Here is a 17,028-nt window from a genome sequence, read left to right as displayed (position 1 = left end):
AGTACAACATGAAGATTCAAGAGCAACATCAAGGTTATATATCTAAGTTCACATTTAGCGTGTATAATTAGATTAATAGGACAGAACTTGCAGATAACCACGGGGTAAACTGAGAACACTATTACAAGCATACCGATATCCAACTTAACTGGAACCTTCGGTGTTACATGGTGTCCAAATCAGGAAGGATATCCAATACATTTGATCTGCAAACTCTAGTTGTTATTTATGTTAGAGATTTATTGTGTGCTAGGTCTAGATTATGGTCGTAAAACTGTAGTTAAACCTTGTGTTTGTCATTGGAGAATGGGCCTCATGCTACTTGCATGATTGTCATAGAAGAAGAAACAGGTATTTCTGTTTCTATTGAAATGCATTCCTCAACATCTAGAACCTATACATTAAAACATTGAGTTGTTCATGAATTGTTTGATCACTTGGGAGGTTCATGTCATGAAGATCAGTTCTGAAGATCAATTCTATAATGCTGAAACGAGGTGGTTCTAATGTTCGATCAAGAAAAAACTTAACTAGGTATGTTTTCTATTCTGTTGAAGTTGAGTTCCCATTATTAAGTTAGCGTATGTTCAGGTTGCATTTATGTTCCTCAGTATGAACTCCATTATGATAATTTTGGTGTGCTATCTCTACAATCTACACATTGCTAATTTCCTGAATCCTTTTCATGTACTCTTTCCATTGACTACATTTTCATTAGAGTGGTGGCTGTAAACAGAAGGTTTTGACACAATGTACCATAAACATGTCATGTTATTACCATATACTACTACTCTAGGTATGGAGGCAATTGTTGAGGATACAAATCTTGCAACTCCTAGTTCTGGATCATATATTTTGTCATCCGAATTGAATGCTACCCAACAACCTCTTCTTATAGCAAAAAAATTCGCAGCCTTAAAATCCACTGATGATGGACTTCAAGTCTCATTATCGGATGGTGATTTGCAAGCTTTTCCAGATAATCAACGAGAAGTGGTATTGTACAATTATTTTCCTTGAAGTGCAATTCATAGTTTCAGGTTTACATTGTAGCTTATCTTTTGTGTGACCGGATTCATTTTAGGAGATGGCAATGCATTATGGCCTTGAATCACTTGATGAATTTTCTTTTCAGCACAATAGCACCACTGGTAAGTAGAGATGCAATTGATAGTTTTTCAACATATTCAATGTTTATGAGAATTAGATATAAATCCAACCCATGCATGTTGGATAATTTCATATTTTTTCTTGGACATAGTCCTATTTTCCATACAATTGTAGTCTCTTTTTTACCAACATGTTCTATTATTTTCTCTTTTGTCTTTTAACGAATGCTTCGCGATGAATTTTTATGAACTTATTTTTCTTTCTAGATGTCAGACAAGTAGGCAAGTTCCAACCTAGAAACAAGTCACAACCAAAAAAGGGAGCTGCTAAATCTGTTTCTTTTATGCTTCCTGATGCTTCCGTTACTGGTCCTCCTCCCATGGGATCCTTTTCTGAGATAACGAACCCTTCTTCTGTACAAGCGAAGATCGATATACATGTGGACAATCCTTTGCATTCATCAATCATAACCTTTGCATTCTGGTCCATATTGAATTTTCTCTTTTTTTCTCTACATTTCTGTTGAATCAGAGAGTTCAATCTGCTGGTTAATTTCATCTGATGCCCAGACTTTGATTAGGAGACATCACAAGCACTGGTTCTGCTGTTTGTAATAGTGCCATTGACACTGTCTCTTTTGATAAGGATCCTTCAACTGCAAAGACAGGACTTCTTAGAGGACCATGCTTCTGTTAAATCAGTGGACACTGATATTGACTCATTTGTTCCCTGATGACTTGGCCTTAATGCAAACAGATTTTACTGAGACTTCTAACCTTAAGTTGTTGCCAGTGACATTTAAACTTACTGACCAAGTAATTGTTAGTATCTCTTATCCTAGATGGATTATGTAAGGTAATTTTTATTTGATCACATCTTATGAGGTATATCACCTTTTATTTTTCCAGAATAGAGAAGAAATTGGACTTCCAAAGGGTTTGGAGGATATTCATACCGAGTCCCAATCCCAAAATGTTCAAAAACTTAAGCAGCAGATCGATGAAGGAAGGCCTACTTCAGAAAATGATAAAGATGATGATGCTCATAAACCATGTAGGGAACTGAGAAAGAGGATAGCCAAGTGCGGTACTGACCAAATTGAAGTTGGAAGGAATGATGAACGTGGTATTGACAACTTTAATGTCTCTCAGATGGATGGCAACCGAAGTGATGAAGATATGCCTAAGCCAAAGAGGACCAAGAGAAAGTCAAAGAGGCAGACAAATGACATTGAAAAACCCACTCGGAAGCATAAGAAAGCCTTTGTAAAACCTGATTCTGTTGTAGAGAATTCACCTAAAAAGAAGTTTCCTCATGCCACAAGGCGAAGGAGAAGGCAAGGTAAATGAGCTTCCAGTGATGCCTAATGTTATCATAAACTCATGCTGCACCTGTTGGAAGAAACTGAATGAACTTCAGTTGATAATTCATTATCTTTTAAATGTTTAGTGAACAAAGTTTTACTGCAATCACCTGAAGATGAGATTGACCTAAGACAGATTAGCATAAGAGACCTAATAATGCTTGCAGAGGCTAAGGAGCGGATAGCAGTATGTCTTTTTTGGCTTCTTGAATGTTTTCACTTATGATTGGTATTGTTGTATTTTGAGGTTATTTTGAATGTTATTCTGCAGAGAAAAGAAACGGCGGCAATGAGTAAATTATTCTCTGGTCAGAGGTATGAAAAATATCTCACAGGGTTGCAACATAGAATGTTTCATTTTCTGGGTTTTAGATTATTTATATATCGGGATCTCATGCCGCAGATCTTGGACATTTAGCGGATATAAGCATACTCTCTTGTTCTCTTTTAAATCAGTAACTATGTATTTTGAAACCCTTCCTGGCTAGTGAATCTTTTTCTGGCTGTATTGTAGACAGTTTTTAATTGTCATGGAATAAATGAAAGCTAATATATATGTCAATTTGACAATTATAAAAATGGACAGTGAAGTGGATCTATCCCTGGTTTAGGGTTTACTACATTATACTTAGTGATCTTTCGTGTCTTTCTTGAAATGGCTCTTTGGATTCTTGATATTGGACGCTTGCACTGATGGTTTAATTGGAGTTTTCTTCTCTTTTCTCACCCCATTGTCCTCCTCCCCCACCTCCACTCCTCAATCTGGTCCTCGCCGAGTTGTCTGTTCTTCTTTTCTTCGTCAAGGGGCAAATATTTGATTTCCATCATGCTTTTGTGGTTTATTGCATTGGAATCCATGATCATTTTTGTTCTTCTTGAGATTGCTCCCTGCAATCGAGAGATCGTATATTTTTTGATGTTTTATTTTTGCCTGACCCATTGCTATCTTACTGGGCCTTCCCTTCTCCAACCACCAGCCACCGATCCCTTCATTGCTGTCTTGTTCATCCCAGATTTTTTGGGTCTTCTCGAGGGTGCTTTCTGAATTCTTAAAACTAGGAATTTGCCTTGATGTTTAGATCATATATTTGTAGTTATTATATATTTCTCTTTTAATTGTGTACTGCTTGGAGGAGATATTGGAGCTGTTTTGACATGTGTTGTGTTGTATTTATACATTGATCTCTCCAAACCTTTGGATTTCTTTGATTGGGGTTTGTGGTTTTGTGTCTTTCTTGGGATTGCTCTCTGAATTCTTCATGCTTTATATTTTATTCTATTGTGCTTGTGATCTTGTCTTTCTTGTATACAAGTTTGTGATTATGGTAATTTATCCTTTATGTTTAATCTATTAGGATTTGTGATTATTTTTCCTTGGATCCTCTCTGAATTCTTGACACCAGAACTCATTGGTGATGTTTTTCGTCAAAAAAATCTTGTATTTTTTCTTTGTTTATCATGAAATGTTTTTAGTAGAAATTGGTGCAGAGAGGATTAAAAAGCACTGGTGTTCAAGATTCTTAGTTTTGGCTAATTTGGTTTATGCAGAAGCAGTTAGATGTAGTTTCTTTTGCAGTTGAATCACTATTTTAGGGTTTCTCTCTTCAATATGATGAAAATTTCTATTAAATTTAGGGTGATTTATTTTTCAACATTTTAAGCCCCTGCTATCTTAATTTTTTTTAATAAACATTTGAATTTTCCTGTTTCTAATTTAAAATTCTGCTTTCAGTGAATTATATTGGTCCTTCTTCTAGTTGATGATTACTGTTGGCTTGCATCTTAATAGACCCAAGTGGTTTCTCTTTTTCTTTTTATCCTTTGAAGGATCAACTATGTGATGTTATGCTTTGTCTTCTTTCCTTTTCCTTTTTTCAAAGTATCCAATAGCAATTGATATGGGTAATTTTTGGATAAGTTAAATTTGTATCTGTTAATCAATCATTTTAATCGATCAACTGACTTAATGGGTCTGTTATATAATTTTTATTGTCATTTTACTAGCTTCTGATGTTATATACATGGGTATTATTTAAAATATTTGACAGTGAAGGAGCTACTCTTCTATCTATGTGCTATGACAAAAAAACACGATGAATTAAAATTCTGTGTTATAATCTACTTTTTTAATTTAACAATTGCAGATGGAATGGTCAAAACCAAAATGGCAGGATGTGCCTCCAAACCATTGCTTCAGCTATGCAGGTGTATCACTGATGGAAAACTGGTTCTTTGCTGGAGGTGGTAATAATAAGATTGATATGTGTGAAGCATTTGTTTCATTAGTTATATCTTCTATTTTCCTTTGGCTTTTATTAAATGAACAATAATAAAAGCATTGTTCTTACTTAGTTGAACTATATTTATGGATTAGTCACTTGCCCGATGGCATTTCTAGCATCTAGTGGCGAGGTAACTTCTTTTGGGTTCTATTTGGGCAAGAGTAGCTTCACTTTATTTATCTTATGATTAAATTTTATTTTTTTTGTTAAATCCTAAACCTTAAATGATTCAAATTATATATGAGGATGACATGTAAAGAGCATCAATGAGTCCAAATTTTATAACTTCTATGTTTCTTAAATAGTTACCTTTAAATAAGTTACTAAGTTTTTTGTTCATTAATATTTTTCATTTATTGATGTGCATGGCACCTCAGCCAACATGATCATTATTTTGGGTCGGCAAGTCATGATTGTACTATCAATTCATAATTGTTTGGGGTTGGTGCCCTTTGTATACCCATGATAACAGGGCATTGAAACTTTAAATACCCATAAAGAGATCCATCGGGTCCAAAAGGAGGAGAGGAAAAAAGATGAAATTGACATGAAGATAGTAATTGAAGGATAAGGATGTTTGACATAACCTTTGTATCTTGGGGAAGTCACAGCAGAGAAGTTGATGAATAAGCCAACGAAGGCTTCACTCTCTTGAACAAGGAAGGATATAGTATTTTCCCTTCCTTTTTTCCTCTCAATCTATACAGTCCATTAAGGTTTCTTCAAGTGGCACTCTAACCCTAGATCTTGAAGGATGTACCTTCTTTCTATGTCATCGTTTTTGACATTGCCAATATGTGAAACTATGTACATTCTCTATTTAATGCACCATCTAAAGTTCATGTTCATTGATACCTTTAGGAGTTTCCTAGAACCCTATCGCTTGATCTTGTTTGATTTTGCTGTTTGTTTTGTTGTATGTGATCTTTGAAATTGATGTAAAAATGTTGATAGAGTGGTTTATTTCTTATATCCTCTGATTCCAGGTGGAATAGTAGTTATTGGGTATGCCAATCATCTTCTTGACACCCTTGATTTTTAATTTCTCACATACTTGCATTTTGTTATGAATTATTTGCTTGATTGGTTGTTTCTCTTTCACCCGTGTTCTAGCTGAAAGGAAAGTTTTATTCCTTTAGTAGGGTAAGTAGATAATCTCCTCTTTTAGAATATTGTATAGTTCCTTTCTCTTTTGTTTGAGTTTTTGTCATATTCTTGGTATCTTACAGAATATGTCTCAGTTGTTTTTAAAGTCGTTTATGGATGGTCATATCTTCACAAAATCAGTAGTTCAATACCATGCTAATGTAACATATCAGTGATTTCTGATATATGCTTTATGTAAGCACTAAGCATTCATCATTTCTCTATTATTGTTTACATGATGACTATAGTTTTTTTTTTCATGATTTCTTGATTATCTTTTGAGCTATACCTATCCTTTTAGGTTTATAATGTTTTTGGTCACCTAATATATGTAGTTTACACAAGATGGACTTTCATATATCGACAAGATTACTAGGAATCTTGGCTTTTCGCTGTGGCACAATTTACATTTAAGATTGGGATAACAATAAATTGATCCAACACTAATTATTTTATCTATGACATTCTAATGAATTTTTTGATTAAAATATATAATCAAATCAAAGTTTAGATCAGTTTAACTAGCTCTAAGGCTATTGCAAATGACCTAAAAGTCCCCTAAAAATATAGATCAAGTTGACATTAGGTAGTTGTTCGTTCATGGTTTGTTCAAACTTAGAATAATTATGATGTATAAGTCATGTCACCTAAAAGTTTAGTCATATAAGTTGGAAATATGGTTGATCTTTTGTTGGCAAACTAACCAAGTTTTATAGTTATGAAATGTGGATTGAATTAACTGGTGTAACCGAAAAAATAGAGAATAAGATCCTTCTCTTTTGGTTTAATTTATTATTGGAACATATCAATATAAATATATGGAAAAATTGACCATCTACGAATGCTTCTCTATATTAACCTCAGGGAGGACCATGTATAGCGGTTCGACTCCTTTTATAATTTCATTCATGGCCTCCCAAAATTCATAAGAAAGAATTATCTTTTTCACCTTTTTTTCATTACTCGATTTTGAATATCTTGAAACTAACCATTCTTGTGATGTGACTATTGCTTTGAGACTGTGTCTCTTTTGTTCAATTGATTTTAAGATGATCAAATTTATAGCAGGTCGAGTGATGTCAGTCGAGGAATCTCATTATTTATATCTTTTGCATCAAGTGGAACCTATGATGGTTGTATATAAATTTTATTGAGGTTGTGACATCCAACCATTATAGTCATCCACTCGGTCCATAGACAGTAGTGACATGGACAGTAATGCCTCGACCAATAATGGTTGTAATGTCGAGGAGTCGATTGTTTCGTCTACTTAGTTTTAAGGTGGTGCATGGACAAAGTAGTATTTTACACATATTACCCTTAGAGCTTGGGGAGGTATTAGTTAGGTTTATACATGGAAGGGAAGGGTAAGAGGAAGCCGGTCGATGATTTTGAATAGATGTGCTAGAGTCTATGTAATGTAGACATAGAGTGGAGCTCATTGTATTCCTAGTAGTGATTTAAAAAGTGTTAGGCGCCAAAAGGTGCTAAGGTCTCAAGGCGCTAGGTGCTCACTCGAGCGAAGCGAGGTACTCTAAAATATGAAAATATAAAAAATATATAATATAATTAATAAATATGATTATTTAAATAAGGTTTATGATATTAAATTAAAAAGATTTAAAGTACCAAGTCATATTACCCATCTCCTAATAGTAAAACTGTCAAAGACTCAAAATTCAAAACAATAAAGTTTTACATCAAAGTCATTCAACATCATAATCAATATCATTGGCATTTTCAAACAATTCATTCTCTTCCTCTCGTCTTTCTTCTTCATCAAAATATGTTTCATTTTTTTTAATAATAACAGGAGCTAAGCTTAATGCTATTGCACAAAAAAATCATCTTTAGTAGTCTTATCATAAAAGATGCAAGTAACTGTATTAGGATCCTTTAGATAATTATATTTTTGTACAGGATCCTTTTTTGAATTCATTGAAGAATCTATTGAATTGCTTTGTACACTTGTCATTTGTCCTGAAACCTTAATAATAATTTTAAATAAATAAATATTAGTAATGTTAAAATCTAAATAATATATTATTAATCTAATAAATAAAGGTTATTGTATATAGTAATTAATAATCTACTGTTAATGGTATATTTACTATTACAGTAGGGAAGGGAAGAGACCAACAATGAGAAGTCAGTGGTAAAAAGTTAAGTCACAAATGATAGGAGGCAATAAATAGCAGTCGAAGCTATAGAGTCGTAGATAGCAGTAGTGGCGGTAGAGTTGTGTTACAAACAACAGCAGGTAGTGGACAGTAGTGGTGGCAGCGGATAGCAGCAGAAGCTGTGGAGACTCGATTGGTGACAGAGAAAGACTCGAAGGCAGTAGGAGAAACTATCGATGGCGGAGGCAAAGGGACAAATTGTTTATGGCGAACGCAAAGGGAGAAATCTTTGACGGCAAAAATGGAGAGAGAAGCTTGCATAGGGTTGGGAGTCGGGGTCGCATGCTAATATAACTGTGTGCGATAGTTGGTTCGAACTAGACTTTTTAAGTCTGGTTCGGTCGTCGTATATCAATCGGGCACTTGCCCGATGCCTGGCCCTTAAACGAGACGCTTAAGTCTCGTCTCGCCTTGCTCAAGCACTTAGGCGAGCATCCGAATGTCTTTTTAAATCACTGATTCTCGGCCATCGTATTATGAAGGATCTTATGGCTAATAATAGTATGGTAATACTTGGTCATTCTTTTTCAAGGCTAATTCGTCTTATGATACGGAGCAGCAGATAAGTGGTGAAAGTAAAAGTTTCGACATTCTTTAACCTTCACAAATACATGTCATAATTATACTTACTTCACCAGTAACATATGATGTATTAATATATCATGTCATGGAAGCAATTTCAAAATTGGATCAGACAACCATCATCACATTGATGCACTAATAGCATATGGTGAATTAGCATACCTTGTCATGGGAGAAATTTCAAAAGTGGGTCTGATAAACATATCATATTGAGATATAAATATATACACAAAATGTCAACTTTAAAGAAATTATACTCGCCTTTCTAGCTTTCAAGGTTGCTATTAAGGCACCCATGAATATATACACATAAAGCTAGCTTACGAGAAGTCATTCGCCGCTCCTTTCTTACCTCCGAGATTATAGTTACTGCACCTATGACTTATAAAAAAACCTTTCTCCCCACCTTTCTTGCTTCTGAGCTCATAATCAAAGCACCCATGAGTATATATACACATAGAGTTGGCTTCTAAGAAACTATTTGCCCCACCATTCTTACCTTTGGGACAATAATTAGGGCTCCAATTAGTACATATATACAAAGTTGGCTTATGTGAAATCATTTTCCCCACCTTTCTTACTTTTGATATTAAAATTATGGCCCCTAAGAGTATATATATGCACATTCAACACATTAACAACTTTTTGAACTGTGCCACTGATATCCCACAAGAAAGCAATTGTCACAGCAATCCTTGTAGTGAAGGGCAATGGCTAACAAGAAATAAAGGAACTATGAGCAAGTGGTTTCAGCAAAATTTTACCTCAAGAATATTGTTATATTGCTTCAACCTCTATATCATCTCTACAAAATCAACACCATAAAAATGTCCTACATGACCCTAGAAAAGGCATATCATCTCCACATTTATTAGTGTAAGAAAAAGCTTTTTGTGAAATTTAGTAGTGTAAAAAGGGCTTTGAATAAGTAAATATGAGATGTTTCCTTTAAGGATAATGAAGTTTTTATTATATGAAAAGTAGTCAACAAGAGATATTTATTATAAGGATGATGAACATTTTATTATATGAAAAGTATACTTTCTCATCGTCACTAAATAGATTGATTTGCTTCTTGATGAAGCTTTTTTTATAATTAAGATAGTTGACATGATGTAATGAAATATCACAACCTACTAAATCGTAGTGATGTAAAACAAAATCGATAAAGAAATTTACAAAGGTCAAAACCCTTGGGATTTATGTCAGACAATCCACATCAAGTTTTATGGAGTGACAAGAGAAACACACAAACACTCGTTACCTCAATCTATCCTGCAAGAGGTTTGGGCTTTAGAAAAGGGTTTCGTCACTCCATATGTTGTATACCTTTGTTTATCTTTAAACTCCTTATATCTGCCATGAATGGCACCACCAACATCTCGATGGAGACACAAGGATGAGCTTCAGCTCATTGATTGTTATCCTCCCCTTCCCCCTCAGCCCTCGCTATCACCTTGTAAAAGTTCATCGTGGCCCATATCTACGTCTCCGTCGGCTCCTCCACAGTGGAGCTTAAGGACATCGAGCACGATGATGATGAAGCCATCAACCATAAGCCCTGTCCAATAATGGTGATTTGAGGGAGTACTTCGTAGTGGTTTAAATAGGTGCCTGGGCGCTCACTTAGGTGCTCAGTTAAGGGGGGGCCAGACCCGAGCGCCTCAAGGGTAGACCAGGCGATGCACTTCAATGAGGCGTCACCTAAGCGCTTGCTTGAACCTCGGCATTGGTTGCCTCGGGCGAGTATGCAATTCAAATAAAGCAACCAAACTAGACTTTTAAGTCTCGTTTAGTACAATAGTGGCTAGTTGGTTCGATTGAACTAACTAGCCACTTTCTTACTCGCAAAAGCCACCCCCGCACCCCTATGTGACCCTGAGCCATCAACCTTAGTGTAGCTTTTGCCTTAGTCTTCAATGCTTTATGTAGCTGCCTCCGTTGCAAACATAGTGGATCGAGGCTTCCTTTATCATTGACGAACGAGTCGGATGGCTTAGCCTTCGTCCGCTACTTCCTTCCATCGTTGTTACTTCCGTGTGCAACTCCTTCCACCTTCGAGGGAGAGGATCATAGCTTCCTCCGCCATCAACGGACACCTTTGAAGCTTTCTCCACCCACGACGTCGTTATCCGCAACTTTTATCGTTGCCACTATTGTCGTTTGCAACTTCCTCTGTAGCCACTACTATCATTTGAAAGTTCCATTGTGGGTGACTTTTTCTCCCTCTTTTAATAGTTCTCTTCTACCCCTCTAACTACTAGGAACAGTAATTTAATATTATCTTTTTATTTATATAATTATATATTATCATTTATATTATATATTTTTTATATTTTTAATGTTTCAAAGTGTCCTGCTTCGCTCGGGCGAGCGCCTAAGGTATTTTTGGACCTTGGTATCTTTTGGTACCTAGTGCTTTTTAAATCACTGATCCTTGAACACGCTTGAAAATGGAGTTTTTGTGGTAATGGGAAGGGGAGGAGGAAAGTGAGAAGCAACATGAGTAGGAGATCGGGCCTTATTTTGATCCTTCCATCATTGTTACGAGAGGAAAAATGAAAATATGAAGGAATAAGCCAAAGGGGATTGTAATATTGGACCATATATGTGAGTAGATACGAGCCTTGCCTAGTCCTTTGGCGATAAGTTTCGTCGGCTCGTGCTAAGATACGAAACTTGCCTAGTCCTTTGGCGGTAAGCTTCGTCGGCTCGTGCTAAGAAAAGGGGTTACACGGGGTTGTGCTGAATTGGGTCGTATCAAGTTGAGCAATCGATTGTCGTTTTGTTATGCTTCTACATTTAGGTGGTGACCTATTGAGTCATCTCATGCATGGCATGTGCGTTGACCCACCAATCGCTAGGCCACAAAGGATGTGCTTGGTCGATCGTTCTGCAATGGTTAACCCCATCAAAATAGGTCTAACTTGAGGTGAATCGGACTCCTATTTTTCATGATATTATTTGACCAAAAAATATCAAACATAAATGTACTCCTATTTTTCATGAATTCAAGTTTTTTAATAAATTCATATTTTTGAATTAAAATTTTGATAAAACATGAATAATTCGAATAAAATTTTATAAAATAATTGTACGTCATATATATTATCATAAATAAAACGTTTTATTATTATTTTAATCCAATCCTAGTTTTGTAATGATTGATCAACACTTTATCTCCTATATTTAAATCAAAAAATATCAAATAACTTGTCTAAAATTCAAAAAAATCATAATTAATGTAAACATGTTTATATAACTTTTAAATCCCATAATTATAAAATTTATTATATTAAACAAAAAATTAAAAATTTTAGGAACTACCTCTCTTATAGATCACCCTCGCACAATATAGAGAGGGTTCAGTCATCCATAAATAGGAGATGAGGATGATGTCCACTAAAATTAAATGTCTAATCATGAAAATTTTTAACTTATTAATTAAATAATTAATTTTAACTATTCCATATATTGTCATATTAAATTATGAATTAAATTCTCTTTTAATAGAAATGACCTCTCAAGCAAATGATGAGATACTCAACTAGTCTTTCTTTGATTTCTGTATCTTATTTCTAAGAGATTATACCCTTTTTTTTATGTTGAATACAATTCATCATGCTAAGAATATCATTATTTATCAGAATTATTAATTTTTTTACCGTAGAGGTACATGATGTTTGAGAGGAGAAATCATAACAATGTGGAATTTGGATTAGTAAAGATGTTTTTTTAGCCCAAGTGATAGAATGATTATAGGTTGCTTGAGTTTTAGTTTATGACGTGAGAATAATGACATGACCAATACCTTACTACCATGAGGTCTGCACCATGGATGATCGGCAATCAATGGTGACTGGCGGTTGGTGTTCGATGACCAACGACCTGCAGCCCCAATTTCTTCTGAATTATTTTTTTGTACTGAGTTATATTTGTGATCAATTGGTTCAAACTCCATAACGAAAAATTATTAGAATTTTGGACAGATCACAAATTTTGAATTACCAAAAATCATCAATTGGGAACTACGTGTTCGTGGACCGTCTTCAAATGGTTCAAAGACTTGTTAAATCTTCATCTCTTACGTGCCTTGAAATGGTTCATGGAGAATGTTTAATGGCTTCTATCTCTCTTTACTGCAGGCTATATCTTATTAAGTTCTGGATTTAATTGTGGATAATCAAGAATCAACATACATGAAATGCTTGCGTCACAAAGATGGAGGGAGATATGAAAAAATTATACTAGAAATATATAAATTATTATAGAAATAATCTCTTTGTATTTAGAGGAAAGATTACGTACATTGATCCTCATATCTCGCATCGATGCTCTCCTCCCAAGAGCTCAGGTTTTTTAACGCGTTCTGGTCATGTTATTATCACTAATATTGTGTACTCTTTGTTCGCTTGGATGCTATCGTTTAACTGTCAGGTTTTTTGATAGGAAATTAGATGTTTTCTTATGATCATCAAGGTTGTTGAAATACAATAACTATCTTTGAGGAGTCTATAAACTCATACAATTCATTATATAAAATATCAAAATTTATAATAAGATTGATAATCAAGGTTTGTGGAGATTTGAACTAATTAATGTGTGGGTACAATGTTTGTAATACACTGTTTCAAAAACTCTATCTAATTACATATCATGGTTGAGGTTTTGGTACAGTAGCAGAAATATATATTAAAAATAATGTAATTGGATAATATTTTATCCTTTATTGCTATTATTTTTATAATAAATAAACACAAATATTATAAAGTTTCTCAGCTATTTAACCTAAATTTATGATTATGACATTATCTTTTAGTATAAAATATATCAAAAGAATCCTAATTTTCATTCAAAATGAGTTCGATAAAATAAAATATGATAAGTTTATTTGAAAAATACTATAAGATCATTGTCGATATTTGAAAATGGTAAGGATTATAAAAAAAAGTATGAAAATGTGAGGTACATGTTAAAATGATTTTTCCTAAGAACTTGTGCGTTTTAGGTGAGGCATCATTTTTTTTTAGTAATACAAATCAGCAAATTCCCATGCCTTCCACGAGAAGCATGTGAAACCCAACGACCTCCTACTAAGAATGGAAAGCTTGTGCTACGCATTGACCACTGATAAAGGAGGATCGTACACTGCCTAGATATAGTAAACCCAACCAATTGTTCTCTGAGAGTAAAAAGTATGGTCATGTATCTCGCATTTGAGTTCATTAAAACGTCTTAAATTTTCTTTCGCTATAATTGTCGTTTCAAATTTAGAATTATGAGGAACTTTTTTAAGCTATCACTAACATTAAGTAGAAGACTAACTCAAGAACGGAGTGGTCTGTTTGTCTATTAATATGTTGAGGGCCCAAAATTGACCTCAATCAAAATTGACAGACTTTTTTGTCCAACCCTTATAATTCTAACTACCACATCTTAAATATAGTGGGTAGAATGATTTCCTGAAAGTTAGCCCTCACTAGGACTAAACAGAGAGTGATGTGTGATAAATTATATGAATATAATCATAAGAAAGTTAAAATCCTAAGATGGTAACGAGTTTAAGACCAGAATCCAATTGTAATTCGAGTTGAGTATGATCCTATTCACCAACTTTATTTCCTTAAAACTAATTGTCGATTCTAATAGTAATTTGTTTCGCTAGGTAGATTATATTGCACGTGACCAAATACCTAGTTTTCGTGCATGGTAATAGCATTCGGACGTTCAAGTTGAGTCTGCGGGAGTCCCAAAATGGATCGTCCACAGAAAACCGTTGGGTTAAGCGGCGTCCGAGCGTAGGCCTCGGTGTAAAAGTTAACCTAAATGGGAAAAGGCAAAATATAGCAAGAGTGTGTTCGTCAGATTTGCATTTTGATTACGAATAAATAGCTTCTTGCCTTTCTTTCTCCTATTCAGACTTCAGGGTGCCCTCCCGTCTCGGGGTTGGTCTTCCCCACAATAACATCGCAGCGCGGCCGAGCCAGCGACGCATACGTACAATGGCTTCGCAATGCCTGAGACCCCAACCACAGATGGGCGACAGAGGAGTTCTGAGGGCGGAGAGGAAGAGAACACCGACGGGGCAAGGAGAAGCCGGATCGTGCTGCCGGAAACGGCCGCGGATTGCAGAAACGGAGTTGCCGGCAAAGGAGGAGAGGGTCGATTACTTCAAAAGGCTGCCGGATGACATCATTGTGTCCGTGCTTTCCAAGCTCAGCTCCTCCGCTGATAGTCCTTCGGATCTTTTCAGCTCCATGTTGACGTACGAACACTAATGTCGCCCTGTTTTATAAAATAGAGAGTTTTTTTAATGTGGTTTTAAGCTTAATCCTCTGAAGATTGGATCTTTCCTGGGTACTGTGAGTAAAAATTTATTCTTTTCGGGTATCTGAAACAGGTGTAAGCGGTTTCATGTTCTGGGGCAACATCCGCTGGTTTTGTCTATGGCCAGCTCCAGATGCCTCGCTGTTAGTGCGAAGACGTGGTCCGATTCGTCTCATGGATACCTCAAGCGTTGTGTAGACTGCGGAAATCTTGATGCCTGCTACATGTTGGGAATGGTAGGGCTCGTGCGCTTGCTTGTTCGACTGAAGAAATCTTCGAGTTTGCTTAAGAATTGATTTTTTATGGGATCAGATACGATTTTACGCTCTGGAGAAAAGAGGGAGCGGCGCGTCGTTGATGGCTAGGGCGGCCATCGGATCGAACCCGGCAGCGCTGTACTCGTTGGCGGTAATCCAATTCAGTGGCAGCGGAGGGTCGAAGAATGACAAGGATCCCCGGGCTGGCGTTGCCCTGTGCGCCCGTGCGGCTTTTCACGGCCACGTTGACGCCCTGCGAGAGCTCGGGCATTGCCTCCAGGACGGCTATGGCGTCCGTAAGAACGTCTCCGAGGGCCGCCGCTTATTAGTCCAGGCCAACGCCCGGGAGCTCGCGGCCGCCATCTCGTTCTTGCCTGCATGGCAGAAGCAGCGTCGCCCGCTCACAGCAGCGGGGGTCACGGTGGCCGGTGAAACGCTCCCAGGGTGCTGCCCCCTCCTCAGCGACTACGGTTGGAATTTGCCGGCGCCGGAGCCGCATCCAGCCAACCAGTTCCTGAAGGAATGGTTCGAGGCGAGGGCAGGGTCGGCGGCCGAGGGTCTGAGGCTCTGCTCCCACCGCGGCTGCGGGCGGCCTGAGACACGCAGGCACGAGTTTCGGCGCTGTTCGGTGTGCGGCTTAGTCAATTACTGCTCGAGGGCATGTCAAGCTCTGGATTGGAAGCTGTCGCACAAGGCGGAGTGCTTCCCGATGAATCCACAGGCTTTCGATGGCGGCGTCGGCGCGGCCGCCGGAGACGATGACGCCGTCGTGATTGAGGAGGCGTAGGCGCCGACTGACAGAGGGCAGAGATTTTACCACTTTTAACTCTTCTCTGTTAAGGCTGGTTTTTCCATTTTATTCCGCCTGCAATATTATAAAAGGCTGAGTGTTTTTTTGGTTGATTTGAAATCCTTCTTTCCTTCAGTCGTTCTACTTCGAAGCTGAATTACCAGACTTGCACTTTATCTTGTATATTATGTTTTTAAAAAAAAAAGCATGACACGACTTCGATTTCAAGTCATTGCTGTGTTGGGCTCATCTCCGTGAACAACAAATCAACTCCGACTCCTCGTCATCATGATCCATATCACCATGATCTACGCTGCCGCAAAGAATGATGCTCTTTAATGAAATCTTCGAGTCACTAATTGGAGGTCCCATGTCAGTGTAAAATTGATCAACCAAGCTTGTTCCTTTGTTTTTGCTTTTCATCGGAAGAAAGAGAATGCAGTTTAAAAGACATAAAACTCCCCACGTATGCTGTCGTATCCTCGACGGAGTCAGCACTAGCAAGAGTCAGCATGTGGAGTTGGGGATGATAGGGGAGTCAACTCCACCAAGTGGAGTTATCTGAGAGAGAGAGAGAGATTGGTTGACAGAGCAATTTAGTGAATTGATTCATGGTTCATTTGACTCTTCTGAGAGAGAGAAAGAGAGAGATTGGTCGAGAAGCGGCAGGATGATAGGGGTGTCAACTCCACCAAGTGGAGTTATCTAAGAGAGAGAGTGACATTGGTGGACAAAGCAATGTGGACACCGGCTCAGTGAATCAAGGCTTGGTTTAGGGTTCATTTAACTCCACCTCAAAAGAGGCAAGAAGCGGCAGGATGGGTGACAACGTGCACCTTCCTCCTCCTCCTCCCTAAGAGTTCCTCGATTTCCCCTCAACCTGAGCCCCCGAACAAAGTCTCACTATATTCACATGGTCACTCACGTTCCTCGACTCCGCCCACTCGAGGCTCTTCTATGTCGGTTTTGCCTTTTTTGACGACTTAGACTA

At 37.1% G+C, this 17,028-nt stretch overlaps 2 protein-coding genes across 3 annotated transcripts in view; both read left to right on the top strand.

Moving 5' to 3' along the window:
- Positions 1 to 4,877, top strand: part of LOC103972520 (uncharacterized) — a 5,192-nt gene extending 315 nt beyond the window's left edge. The window contains exons 1-7 of one of the 2 annotated variants that reach the window (XM_065133500.1): positions 1 to 1,001; positions 1,085 to 1,151; positions 1,377 to 1,931; positions 2,019 to 2,451; positions 2,560 to 2,660; positions 2,745 to 2,788; positions 4,618 to 4,877. The exon at positions 1 to 1,001 is cut by the window's left edge and continues 315 nt beyond it. In XM_065133500.1, the coding sequence (XP_064989572.1) occupies positions 1,794 to 1,931; positions 2,019 to 2,451; positions 2,560 to 2,660; positions 2,745 to 2,788; positions 4,618 to 4,690 (789 nt within the window). In that variant the 5' untranslated portion in view covers positions 1 to 1,001; positions 1,085 to 1,151; positions 1,377 to 1,793 and the 3' untranslated portion in view covers positions 4,691 to 4,877. Of the gene's footprint in view, positions 1,002 to 1,084; positions 1,932 to 2,018; positions 2,452 to 2,559; positions 2,661 to 2,744; positions 2,789 to 4,617 lie in introns of both variants that reach the window. The other variant, XM_065133499.1, reaches the window with a different exon arrangement.
- A 9,788-nt stretch (positions 4,878 to 14,665) lies between these two features.
- On the top strand, positions 14,666 to 16,034 carry LOC103972692 (F-box protein At5g50450-like). Its single transcript, XM_009387036.2, has 3 exons — positions 14,666 to 14,928; positions 15,064 to 15,226; positions 15,303 to 16,034. The coding sequence occupies exons 1-3, from the start codon at positions 14,666 to 14,668 to the stop codon at positions 16,032 to 16,034; spliced, it is 1,158 nt and encodes a 385-aa protein (XP_009385311.2).
- Positions 16,035 to 17,028: the final 994 nt, after the last annotated feature.

The sequence above is a fragment of the Musa acuminata genome, chromosome BXJ2-11 (assembly GCF_036884655.1).
Source record: "Musa acuminata AAA Group cultivar baxijiao chromosome BXJ2-11, Cavendish_Baxijiao_AAA, whole genome shotgun sequence".
Classification (NCBI taxonomy): Eukaryota; Viridiplantae; Streptophyta; class Magnoliopsida; order Zingiberales; family Musaceae; genus Musa; species Musa acuminata.
This window is presented reverse-complemented; position numbering and strand designations above follow the sequence as displayed.

What these genes read in the sequence shown, in the direction of transcription:
- LOC103972692 (XM_009387036.2), top strand. Translation starts at nt 14,666, where the DNA reads ATGGCTTCGCAATGCCTGAGACCCCAACCACAGATGGGCGACAGAGGA. An exon ending in CTTTTCAGCTCCATGTTGAC is followed by an intron (nt 14,929 to 15,063) that starts GTACGAACACTA and finishes TATCTGAAACAG; the next exon opens with GTGTAAGCGGTTTCATGTTC. An exon ending in CCTGCTACATGTTGGGAATG is followed by an intron (nt 15,227 to 15,302) that starts GTAGGGCTCGTG and finishes TTATGGGATCAG; the next exon opens with ATACGATTTTACGCTCTGGA.